The sequence below is a fragment of the Glycine max genome, chromosome 1, assembly GCF_000004515.6.
Source record: "Glycine max cultivar Williams 82 chromosome 1, Glycine_max_v4.0, whole genome shotgun sequence".
Classification (NCBI taxonomy): domain Eukaryota; kingdom Viridiplantae; phylum Streptophyta; class Magnoliopsida; order Fabales; family Fabaceae; genus Glycine; species Glycine max.
Genome location: NC_016088.4, coordinates 53,191,695 through 53,204,702, shown reverse-complemented (window position 1 = coordinate 53,204,702; position 13,008 = coordinate 53,191,695). Strand labels below are relative to the sequence as shown.

Genomic DNA, 13,008 nt, shown 5'->3' with positions numbered 1-13,008 from the left:
CCCACTTAATCCAACAAAAAAATGATTTTGTGTGCCCAAATATCCATGCGGAAATGTAATTTTGTTATGGAAAAGGAGTTCGCAATGGTGGATGCATGCAATGGCACAATAATGATGGAGAGGAGTTGTGCTTGTCGAGCCTTGAAGGTGGAGGGGCAAGAGCTCTACGCAATGATGCATGATAGTGATGGTGGGGATAGGTGACAATGTGCGGCATGGAAGAGATGGGATAGGAAGGTGGCGCAAGGAGAAGGTGAGAAGATGAGAGAAGAGGAAGAAGGTGAGAAGATGGGAGAAGAGGAAGAAGGAGGGGTAAAATAAACTTTTCCGCGGGGAGGTTGGGGCCAATAGCAGCTCCTTGTGGAATATGGGGCTAGACATCGAAACAAAAATATGGGCTAACTGGCAAAGTTTGGGCGGCTACTTGAGCATAAGCCCATTACGATTTATTAGCAAACTTTGCTAAAATTACTGTCGGGGTTTCTACTATAACGGGAGAATAGGGCTCTATGTTTTTGGTCCAGTGGAGAATAAGGCTTATTGATAATGGACCAAGAAAAATTGGCCCACTAGTTTAAGAAAAAGTACATTTTATTTTATTCCCTGTTTTTATTAAAATTTATAAACAGTATAATTACATTTTTTAGATTTATAGTTCAAAGATTCCATTGAAATTCATTAATTTAGTACATATGATGTTTATTTAAACTAACATTCTAAACAGGAATATAATGCTACATGGAGGTGATTTAATGTCAGGGGTTCATGGGCTCTTTTAAAGTGGATTTTGTTTTGTTTTTTCATTAAAAAGTGGTATGTAACTACCTATTATTTTTTAAAGTGTGTTACCAGTGTACTAGATTCTTGAGTTGCACGCAACTTGTACTCAATTCAAGCAATTATATTATAAATGAATTATTTTATTTATATAAAAAAATATAACATCAATGTAAATTCATTTGAATGATAAATGGTATTGTTTGTTTGTTATTAGCGAAGAGACCAAAATTTATTCCTCCATAAATATATCACATAGGGGTGGAGCTAGAAAAAAATCCAAAACTATAAGACTCAACAATATCCTCCAACCATAATGTACTTCAATTCAAACAGACTCTACTAGCAAGAGCAATATCAAATCATCTTATATCAATTTTGATTCAAGTAAAATATCAATAAGTTAACAAACTTATGGTAAAAGTGTTTGTGGATGACAAAATGTTTCATGAGTTTGTACATGCATTGGTTTGATGTTTTGGTTGTCAAACTAAAAAAGAAGATAAATAGGCGTTCATGCTATAAAGGATAGACTTAAGAGAGCATGGAAGCTTATAATAGGTTCTCAAATTATGGGTCTTGTTGCTATTGGTTTCTTTAAATGTTATAAAGTTTAACACTTTAACTTGGTTTTAGATAAAAATGAGGTTGTCCTTGGTTAATTCATGATCACTACCTTGCAATAACAATATTTGGTCTCAATTTTTTTTATCAGCCAAATATAACCTCATATGTTAAGATGGCACAAGGGGTGCCCACCCCAAATACAAGGAAAAGAACAAGAAAGAAAGCCAAAAAGCCACCTGACATAATGGAGTGATCCAGTTATCTGTTACAAGGACTATAATTAGCTGACAAAAATAGTATAACCATTGCCTAGCTTCCATCAAACCTCAGCCCATGAGAGAATAAGTGACATTTGTATAAGCTGTTTCATTTATGGTGCTTGTCACACCAATCCCACTGGTTTATAAAGCCAGTATCTAGCATCCTATCAGTACTTGATCTAAACCAATTTCATAATCACATTTAGCAACAAGGACCAATCATAAAATGAAGTTGGTGACAATTCCATTCTTGTTCTACAACACTGCCAAAATCTTATTTTAATTAAGTCCGCCACCTTCTCGATGTCAAATTGTGCATTGTTGAATATGATATCATTTCTAAGTAGCCAAATGGACCATATAATGGCAAACCAAGTGGCCCATCACATCCCCTTTTGTTTCTTCCCTTGCACTAAGCCTCCATGCTGCCAGAAGTGTGCTTCGACATGTTTTGGAATAGCCTATTGTACCCCTAGCCACTCATAGCATTTTGCCCAGTTTCTTGAGGAGTAGCTACAGCTAAAGAACAAGTGCGGAACATTTTCTTCTGATTGGTGACAGAAAACGCATTTGGTCTCAAAATTATGTTTGTCGTTCTACTGAGGAGATCGAATTTAACACTGATTTGAATTAAAATTATCCACTAAGATTAGGGTTTTTGGCTATTGGTTCCACAATTTAAAAACCTTTCAATGTTGATACTTATTCTCTAAAGGTGTTGAAGGAGAAATTTGTTGCTTGGTTTTTGATGAGGTAGACTTGGATCATCATGTTCTAAGAGAAAAGTTAGTTGAATGGTCACTAATACAAGGTGAATTACGTATGTATCCATGTTATTTGCTTTAAGTGTGGTTGTTATTGTTTTGTGAATGTTCAATAAAGTCAAACTTCATGAAGAACACGAAAATGTGGAGAATGGTGCATAAGTTATACTACAAGGAAAGCAAACAAACATTTTTTTTTTTGTTCTTTTGGCAAACAATCATATTTTGATGATTTCAAAGATTGAAAATATAATGTGATTGGCTTGTAGTATAACGTAAAAATAGGCCAAAAGGTATCATTGATATCTTCGTGAAAAATGGAAACAAACAAATTAAGCAAAGCAAACAAATTTAATATTCTTAATAAGGAATAAAACGACCAAATGAAGCATAAGAAATGTCTAAAAATTAACCCCGCCCATAACTACATTATCTAACTATTCTTCAAAGGATAATTTAATGAGAAGCACACAAATAAGTCTCAAAGAATGATAATAGGACCCAGAGAAGCAGAGGAATCGTGTGTGTAACCAATTAAACTAGAATGCTATGGGAAAACATGAAAAGAGTAACTCCAAAAAAATAAAATTTTGTTTGGCAGGGATCCACACAATATATCGACGTCAATATAGAGCAATTCATGCAAAAGGAGAAGATTAATCATATACCTTAAGCTGTACAAATAGGTATGAAGATAACCATGCAAGTATTTATTTCTCAAATCAACTTAGATTTATTGACAAATCTTGCAAACACTCTAGAAGTCCAATAAGAAAATTGATACAAAATTTAGAGTTATATATATATATATATATATATATATATATATATATGTAAAGTGAAGATGATAGTTAAGGGTATTGGAGTAAGTTTTTTTCAAATCAACATGTCAAAGAACTTGTCCGTAAATTTCCCATAACAATTTTTTAAAGAAAACATTGCTTTACAAAGTTAATACTCTTGACACTTATTAAGCTGATTATTGTTACTATTATAGAAGGGTATTTGTCAATGTCATTGAGTGAATGTCTTGATGACGTATGCAAACTCTTTTTTTACTGAACTCATTTTCTTTTTTGCATGCATACTACTTTTTTGAATTATTATTGCCACTATAGAGGAAAATCTTTATTCTTTGGGTGCTAATAAAAGACTTTAATGATAATCTTCCATTATCAAAGCAAAATTAAGTTTGAAACTACTTGGATAATCCACAAGGATTGCTCAAATGTTGTAATGGGGAGAAAACCTTAAAGATGTTGTACACTTGTACGTATCTTGGAGAGTGTTAAACAAGAATCCTTGCATTTGAATGCTAATAGTTTTTGTAATATTTTTCATAGGAAATATCGAGTGAAACTAAACTAAAAGGTAGGGGTGTTAAAGAAAATTGAACCGAATTCAACTGTTATATAAAAAAATTGAATATAACTCTTTGAGAATTTAAATAAACTGAAGCATAAAAAAGGAACCATTTTTATAAAGAGATAAAAATCCTCCAACTTTAAATCTTTCTTTTGCGAACAATGCACAAAAATAATTCAGTTTGGTTTAAAGCACAATTTGGTTCAAATTTGAGAAAATGGTTCACTGATCGAACCAAAAAAACATTTTTCTAGTTCAGTGAAGTTCAAACTAACCAAAAAAAATGTGCACATTATAAATTTCAAACATTTCTTGTTAGTTTAAAAACCTCTAAATTTAAAAAATGCGAGAGTTATAATCTATATAAATCCTCACCAAATTAAAGTTAATTTTAGTATACTTCTATTTAAATGGCTCATATCGTGGTTAACAATTAACTATCTAGTCAATGCAGCTAATAACTAATCACAATTTTCCTCATACTCCTGGGAAGGTAATTAGTTAGTGACAGTTAATCCAAATATTTCTGCAGATATTACAATCAGTCCTCCGATGGAAACACCCAACCAACAAAAACTAAGTGGAAAGTGAGTGTGTGAAATAGAGTAGCTAAAAATAACTAAAAGACTACAGATGTACAAGGTTGATGGTGATGAGGAATATTTTGCAGGTAAGTCAATGTTCCACGTGGGTAAGGAGTGACCCAAAGAAGCATAAAAAGAAGTGAGAAGTGAAGTGAAGAAGGAATAGGGCACAAGATCCAAGAAGAATAGTACCGTACCCAATGTAGTACAAATGTTTGTGTACACTGCCAGTTCCTTCTTTAATACACCATTGTCCTAGTGTTGTAGCTCCCACTGTCATCATTTATTCAACTGCCACAACAATAATAATACTAATATATGCTTCTATTTTTTTTATCTTCTTCATCAATCATCATCACCTTCTTCTTCTCCTTATTATTAGTTTGAGCCTATGGCCGCCCACAACCCGAAACAAACACTGCTCCTGTTCTCTCTATCCTAACTTAGTCCCTGACACGCATTGCACCATTTTAGAACCTTTTGCTATCAACCGTTGGTGTTTCATATCAGCGTACAATTGAATGAATGATAGGCCCCGCAAGCCTAACTCATCTCTCCTTTCTTTATCGCTATTTCAAGTGCCCACATCCCATTGTACCTTCAATCTTCGTTTTAGCTATGGTTATACCATTTTAATCACACTTTGCATCTTTAGATCGTACTTCCTCCTGCTATTCCCTTCTGATAACATATGTATTGTATTTATATCTCTTTGGTTTTTATTAAAAGGACGTATTTCGATCCATTAATTCAACTCAAACATAATGTTAACCCATATGGCATGTCTCCTATATATAATAGGATCCTATGTAATGTAATTAACCGATCACCCTTTTCATTAATAATATCAATATCAATAGTATCTCAGTCTCGCCTACTACTGCTGACACCTATGTTTTTATGCCCACATCTGCGAATGGCACCAAATGTTATTTCAACCCACGAGGCATGTTGTCAAGATTATTAATTATCATACAGTGCCTTCTCTCGGCAACAATAAAGACACCGGGACAAAAGAAAATAATTAGGAGCCATGAAATTGTTCAAAAAGAAAATCATGAACTAATTAATTTGTGGATGTGAACCTTGACCAGTTTTACGTACATCGTACCTAAGGTTGCGAATTGTGTTGTTAATTATTGGTTTAACACGGACTGCAGTCTGCAGGTTGAAGGACAAATATGAGTTGTGGATAAACAATAGTAGGATACTATTTCATCTGTGAATTACATTTTGCATCATCAACTTGTCGTGACATGTGTGTTATATAAAAGAATATCCGGGGGGGGGGGGGGGGGGGGGTGGACCTACTTGATAATTAGGAACTTATTATATCTTTCATTAATTTGAATTGGGTTTCTTGTTTTCTTGACTTACCCATGCCCGGTTAGTAACAATGATTTCCCTATTCAAAAATTAAGCTCTGAAAGACACGCACGGACACAACTTATGACCCAACAAAATGATAAATAAAAAAGTGCGACGAACATCAAATTTCATACCATATTATCCCACTGAAACTTCGACATGTGCTTTTAATCTACAATGCCTTCTAATTAAATATGAGTTGAATGTGTGTGTTTCCTTTCTTTATTTGGGAGGAGAAAAAAACCTTACATAATATCTACATGTGCACACATGTTATGTTACTAGGGGTAAAAGTAAAAGTAAAGGTAAAGGTAAAGGTCCTTCGAAATTGAAAAAGTTAGTTTCTAAGAATCAAGATCCTCCTGGGGAAGGATATCAAATTATATATATTCTGATATCTCATCCGAATCATATATATACTCTTTTGATTCGCAGCGCAATGATTATATAGCATAACGGAAAGCATGCAGCACAAACACAAAATCCACGAGGTGCAGGGAATCTCAATCCTCACAATCACAACCATGTACTGCTGCTGGGCTATCTCAGTGCCTTAATAAGCCGCCTAGCTTGCTGTACGACGTGACAACACGTTCCTCCCTCGCTACATGGCAAAAAAATAATTCAAAATTGCAAACCCAAAACGACGGCCGAATAAGGTCACGCTCACACTAGCTTCGTTCTCTACGTCCCAAATCTGGCTATGCAGGAGCTGGACCTCAACTCCATAACACAAGTATATACCACTCTTCATCTTCATCACCCCCCATTCATACCTCTCTATTTAATTTCTATCTCTTTTAAATGCATCTTTGCCATAAATGACACTCATTAAAATTAAACAAAACAAAAACCGAGCTATTAATTAATAATGCGCGTCTCTCTTTAATGAAAAAAAAAAATTATGCATTTCAAATTTTGATCAAGACCAAATACTTTCCGTTTTATTAGTGGTGCATGTGGAAACAAGAATAACAATAATAATATTCGAATTTTTACTCCGGTACCTATATTTGTTGTACTTGTGAAAGTGGAGTGGATTTTGTTCCAAGATTAGAAGACTCTTCCCACATGGGGGGTGGGGGGGATGGATAATAAGATCAGCTTTCTCACCCTCTCAAACACGTGCCCGTAACTTACACGGCATGGTGCGTGTTCTTGCCCCCTCCCACGCCTAACAACTAAACAAAACACTGGCCTCCCCCCTCTTCCTACTAGCTATACGTCCCACCCATTTCACTTCTCCATTTTCGCTATAAGTTGGTTAATCTTCTTCCCTGCGTTTTTTTGTTTGTTTTCTTTTTTTTCCTTCAAATAATAAATATAAAATATATAAGGGGGGGAAAACGAAAAGAAAGAGAAGACATAATCATACATTCACTGACTTTGGTGTACTCTCTTCTCCTTAAAAGCGAAGTTAAAACAAGGAAACGGGCACGGATTTTAGGGGAGCGTTTAGAGCAAAAAACGATAGAGGTTGAAGTCTGTAAAATGGAAGCGTTTGTTCTTCTTCACCAAGGGAAATTTACAGTATTTTTCTGCACAAGCTAGCTTTAAGCTGCTTCTCCGTACAGAGAACAAACGAAGCTGAATTCCTGTTTACCCTTAACCTATAATCACACCGAAATATAAAAAAAGCTGCAACCAGAATATAAAAGAGTCTTGGCTGGTGTAAAATTAAAAAGATAATTAAGATTGAAATCAAAGACCTAGACTAGACTTAATTAACAATATATAAATAGACCAAAATGACATGTTCAAATTGATCGGAGTTTTTCTTCTTCGGTGGCGAGACGCACACGTTCATGGCTTCAACTGAACCCACTCGTAGCGTCCTTCCAGTGGTACGTCCTTAACAATATCATAATTGTACCTGCAAAATAATTTTTTAATTGAAAGGAATGATGGATGGAGCTATATGATATACTAATTATGATGTCAAAAATTTTAAAAGAAAAAGAAGAAACAGTGGAGAGAGAGAGAGAGAGAGAAGAAAATTAATTAATTCCACTGATTTTAACTTACTTGTCTTGAAATCGTTTCTGAATGTCCTTCTCCGCAGCAACGAAGAATTCCTCGAGCTCCAACTCGGTAGGCATGGCTTTTGCCTTTGATAAGGCACGGTGAGAATTGATCTCCATTGGCTCCGGCTCCTGTGAATTCTCTCGAAGCTCGCTGGAACTTTTCATCTCTCTCCTGCAACGGCCGACACCAAAAAATTATTATGGTTCAGAATTGTAGACAGAATGTGCAGTGGCACGAATGAATATATACACACACACGCGCGAGAAAAACTGAGTTGGAGTTTTGAACGGAAGAAATTATGACTGTTGAGTATCTCGTGCGTTTCGAACTCAATGGACCTGAATTATTCAAAATTTTGAAAATAGAATTCTACCAGGAAATTAAAAGTGACTTGAAGCAATTTCAAATTTAAATTAAATAAATCAGTTTCATTCAAAACCTCTCAATTTCTTGACCACCATTGCACGTCGACGTTTCAACTTGCGCGCTCTCCACCTGTAAATAAAAGGAACGTCGAATCCGGTGCATTAATTTAGGTGAAGGAAAAAATGAATGAGCGAAAGGCTCTACAAACTAAAGCGGTAAATTAATCAAGGACAGCAACAAATTAAAAACGAGTGTTCAATTACAAAATCTACAACACAGCAATAAATCGTAGCAACAAAGCGAGTGTTTAATAGTATCGATTACCTCCAGATCTAAGAGCTTGATCCTATCCTCATCGAGGCCAATGGATCCGTTGCTGGAGCAGCAAGAAGCCGGAATTTCACTGGAGGTAGGGCTGAGGCAGCGTTCCTGAACAATCTCCGTCACCGTCGCAGGTATGAAGAAGGAGGAAGAACTTGTTCTCGGAGTTTTGGAGAGTTTTGCCACATGGTTAGTGTCGTAGATCTTCTTTCTCTTCGAAGAGGGTTGAGCTGAACTGGCAGTAGCAGCTTCCATGGCTAATGCGGCTCGGGCTCGTGTCCTGACACCGACCTGAGATGACATAGATGTGCACACTCTCTGTCTCTTTAGGTACTACTAGTTGTTGCTCTTGCGAGCGATGCCAATTTCCACACACTCTTCCTTTTTCAGGTTTTGGTTTTTGCTGATGAAAGTGAGCGAAATTAGGGGCGGATTGGAAAGGAAGGAAGGAAGGGAGGTGTGGCGTGAACGTAGGCTGGTTCGCGCGTGTAGTACGGAGAAGACGAAAACTGTGATAATGACGAAAGGGGGGTTTAACGGTTGGGATTGGGTAATTTACTTTTTCTTAGTGGTGCTGGCAAGGGTAGTGTGTGTGTGTGTTTTGCATCGTGGTGGTGGCCCAGTCCCTGTTAACAGTGACGGGAATCTAGAAACGGGAAATCTGACGGCGCCGTTATATGGCCTGCGCCGAAGCGTCACCAAATGGAGGATTGACACCTCATGATGAATTCCAAGGGGATTAAGGTTAGGACAAATCATGGCTGAGCTGGGATTAGTCATTACTACGCAACAAAACAAAAATCATGCGGTTCTGATGAAACAATCATCATATATTTGCGTTTTGTTGCAGAATTCCGTTTGCTGGAGAACCGGTCTCAACTCAAGCAAAATTATTTTGTTCAAAACCCCAATTACGGATATATCCTTCACATCAATAATGAAACGCGAAAATGCCATTCAATACTAGTACTCCCCACCATTATCCTGTTTGTGTGTCAAGTACACCGGGGATTTGACGTTTCTGTTTCTCCCCCTTAACAATTCAGATATACTTGCACACCTCATTTTAATTTATCCTTCAATTTCTTTTTCCCCTTGGCTTAGTCACGAAGAACCACTGGTCACTAGTCACTACTGTACTATAACAATTATGTACCGAAACAAAAATAATAACTCTCAAAATTGATACTGAAAGTAAAGATTGTTTTATTGAAAAAAAGAAGATTCAATCAATATTTATTAAGAGTTTAATGTTTATGTGTTCAAAACTTAATTTTTTTTACCGGATGTAACCATTTTTTACATTTATTAATATACAGATGCCTTCTGTAAAAAAAAAAAACTAATGTATTAATAAGTATCCATACATACTAATGTATTAATAAAAATTTCTTAAATGATGCATCTAAGTGCTTAATTTACTGTTTTCCTTAACAGTAATTAAGTTGTAAGAACATTTATTCAGCGTGGTACTAATTCTAATTCAGCCTAATTCAAATTAATACATTTTAATTCAGACGTAATTAAATTTGACTTTAATTTCTTACACTGTCAAGTAAATTAAACATGAAAGTTAATTTAAGAAATCAACCACATATTGTAGTTTACAGTAACATTTTATTTGCTTCTACTTACGAAGTTAGACATCGTGATTAATACACTGCGTCTTGTTATTTTTATTATTATTGTATCAGCTAACCACCATTTTGTGTATTTGTCCTTTTTGTCATTATAAATTCTTCTAGGATAAAATAGTTTGCTGCAGATAAAATAAATGTGACAAACTATTGAGTAAACTCATAAAATTAACCTAGATTTTGCTAATAAAATCGAGATCGTGTATGTGTGTATATATATATATACTTCAAATTATTTTCTAGCTGGGTTAAAGTTTTTGTTTCCTTGTGTTGGGAGGGAGGGGGATTTATTTTCTTATACACCGCTTGTATTTCCTTTCTAGTGCTACACATTCAATTGATGACAATAAATTTTTGAAATGTGACATAGAACAAATTAAGTGTAGGAGAAAAAAGCAAGGGGGACATGACACACGGTCATTTAATTTAGGACCATGATGATTTTATATGTGAGGTAAGTATAGTTATTAAATGTATAGAATAGGATCAAATATGATTGAGATACGCATGTTGCAATGTGCAACTACTATATACACGTGGGTCACGAAGATCAATTGCCAGGAAGACATGTCTTCCATCGTATCATCCATACCTACATTACTTTTAATGCTCACCCCAAAGTTTACATACAACTTTTTCTCTTCCTTTTAACAAAAAGACATCGGTTTATGGACGTTATTGAGATAAAAGTATAAATATTGAAATATAAAATGAAATATATGAACCAAGAAATGTATAATTAAAATGACTTGACATGATTTTTGATATGATCATCAAACGTTTAAGCGAAATTGATGATCTCGATTATTAAAGTTACGTTTTCTTTTACAAAGTTTCTATGCTTATGGTACCAAGATTCTTCCTATAAATACTTTTTAGTGATTTCAAGCTTTTGATTGTCAAAGATATTCAATCACTACATTTAACTTTAATTGACTTTGATTATTTAAGCATATTTTCATAGATAAATTAAGTAACAACACCTCACTCTTTACTCATTTTAATAAATATATTTACATATAATTAATTATTTTTTTGTACATGAAATAAATTTTTGTTAGCAGTGTTTCAAATTAAAGCCTATGAAAACCTGTGCATGTTGGGTGAGTGGGGAACGGATGTTAAAGTTAGAAACCAGGCCCGGAAACCCAAGGGAATGAAAAGGAATGTGTCCTTTACCATCAGCTCATCACATTTTCCACAAAAATCAAATCAAACTTTTTTCTTTTTCCAATTCTTAATTTATTTTATTGAAAACTTTTCTTTTGATTTATATTTCTTGTTAAATTTTTCGCCTCTCTTTAATTTGTTTTGAACTTGAACTTGGACCTTGTGGTGTGCTGTATCTTTTGGATGGCTCCAGTTCCAGGGCCCCATTCCATGCATTCTATCATGTGTAGACAGGCACAAAGTACCATGATTTGCATACAAGGAAAGGATCAGTTACAGAGCATTAGATGACAAATTCCAGATAAATGAATCAATTAATAGCAAGCAGTAAGAAATTGACAAAAAGGAAGCCTAGAAATCCGTCACGCAGTTAGTCCAGTGGGTAGAGAGGTAATATGAGCAAATCTCTACAGGCAGTTCTCTGCTGGAAATGTATACATGGTTTGGAATTTCGAAAAATTAAGTTAGAATTATTTTTAAACTATGCGATTAAGTGGGATTTTACGAATGAATTTAAAAAATAATTTGATTTGGTGAAATCGATTTCAAGCTAATTTTAAACTGGTTTTAAAATCTTTTAAAAAAAACAATTTTAGTTAAAAATTGGTTTAAAATCAGTTTTAAACTTAAAAATTTCATTGATGGTGAGAAAAATTAAAAACTATTTTAGTTTCTAAGTAACTTTTATTATTGATTTATTATAGTATGGGTAAACAATGATTAATATTAAAGTAAGATGGAACAAAAATGAAAACTTCAACATAATGAAATAAACACACAACATACAGAGAGTGAAATGAGCATATATTCCATACGATTATAGTGGCAAATAAAGTTTATTCATCAGTCATCACCAAATGAGCATAATCACCACCAGTTGTTGGGAATGATTCAGTTCACTCAATGATGAAATTGTTCATTCATTGATGAAGGCGAAAGCTCAAAGAAATAGAATGACTAATGTCTCTCCATTACGACACTCGTAATGTCTCATCTCTCACGCATCAACCCACACTCGTCACACTTCCTTAATCCCCAAATAAAATTGAAAGACACCCGTCGTGACCTTTCATCTAGGCAGAGTATTTTGACAAAGCAATACACACAATCCACAAAGCAAAGTATTGGGGTTTCAGTAGTTTATTCCAAGGCGAGAAATGCACTCAAAATATAACATAGAGAAGGCGAAGACGGGACCATTTGCAGGTACGGAGCAAGCGCAACACGGTGAGAATATACTGACCTCGTCACCGTCGCAGAGATGGTTGTGAGCGAGAGCAACAGTGAGAACGAGAGGAAGCACCGCCGCGGAGAGTAAGAGCGAGGGGGAGCACCACCGCAGAGAGTCACAGCAAGAGTGAGAGGGAGAGGAAGCACTGCCACAAAGAGCGAGAGCGTAAGAGTGAGACTGAATGTAAGAGTGGGTGCAAGAAAAAGGCGAAAAGGATTATATATATATAGGTTTTTAAAAAGTCGATGTTAACTCATGTTAACGTAATAGCTGTCCTAAATCCATATTTTATAGTAGTGGTTGTTGACATGATTTCAATTAATTTCTAACAACTAAAGCTTTCAGTAAATAATGGCATTTACAATGCTCAATTAATATATCATAATCATTGACAATTAGCTTGTTGGTGATTTGGAACCTATTTTAGTGAAGCAATAGCAATCAATTAATCATTAATCACTAATCCTTTTTTTAGGTTACATTAATCACTAATCAAGTTGTCGATATTTTTTTTTTTAGTTTGAAAAAAGTCTTACCGCTATACACATATAGTCATCAGTACAAGTCTAGCTT

At 34.9% G+C, this 13,008-nt stretch overlaps 1 protein-coding gene across 1 annotated transcript; it reads right to left on the bottom strand.

The window, feature by feature from the left end:
• Positions 1 to 7,163: 7,163 nt before the first annotated feature.
• LOC548057 (cyclin-dependent kinase inhibitor 1-2) lies at positions 7,164 to 8,811 on the bottom strand. Its single transcript, NM_001251210.2, has 4 exons — positions 8,401 to 8,811; positions 8,150 to 8,205; positions 7,711 to 7,881; positions 7,164 to 7,558 (listed from the first exon to the last, which is right to left on the bottom strand). Exons 1-4 carry the CDS (start codon positions 8,698 to 8,700, stop codon positions 7,489 to 7,491), a joined length of 597 nt encoding a protein of 198 aa, NP_001238139.2. The 5' UTR covers positions 8,701 to 8,811; the 3' UTR covers positions 7,164 to 7,488.
• Between the last annotated feature and the right edge of the window lie 4,197 nt (positions 8,812 to 13,008).

Excerpts from the sequence above, each read along its gene's own strand:
- LOC548057 (NM_001251210.2), bottom strand. The coding sequence starts at position 8,700 with ATGTCATCTCAGGTCGGTGTCAGGACACGAGCCCGAGCCGCATTAGCC. Across the intron at positions 8,206-8,400 it reads TCAAGCTCTTAGATCTGGAG|GTGGAGAGCGCGCAAGTTGA; the intron begins GTAATCGATACT and ends TTTTATTTACAG. Across the intron at positions 7,882-8,149 it reads GGTGGTCAAGAAATTGAGAG|GAGAGAGATGAAAAGTTCCA; the intron begins GTTTTGAATGAA and ends CGGCCGTTGCAG.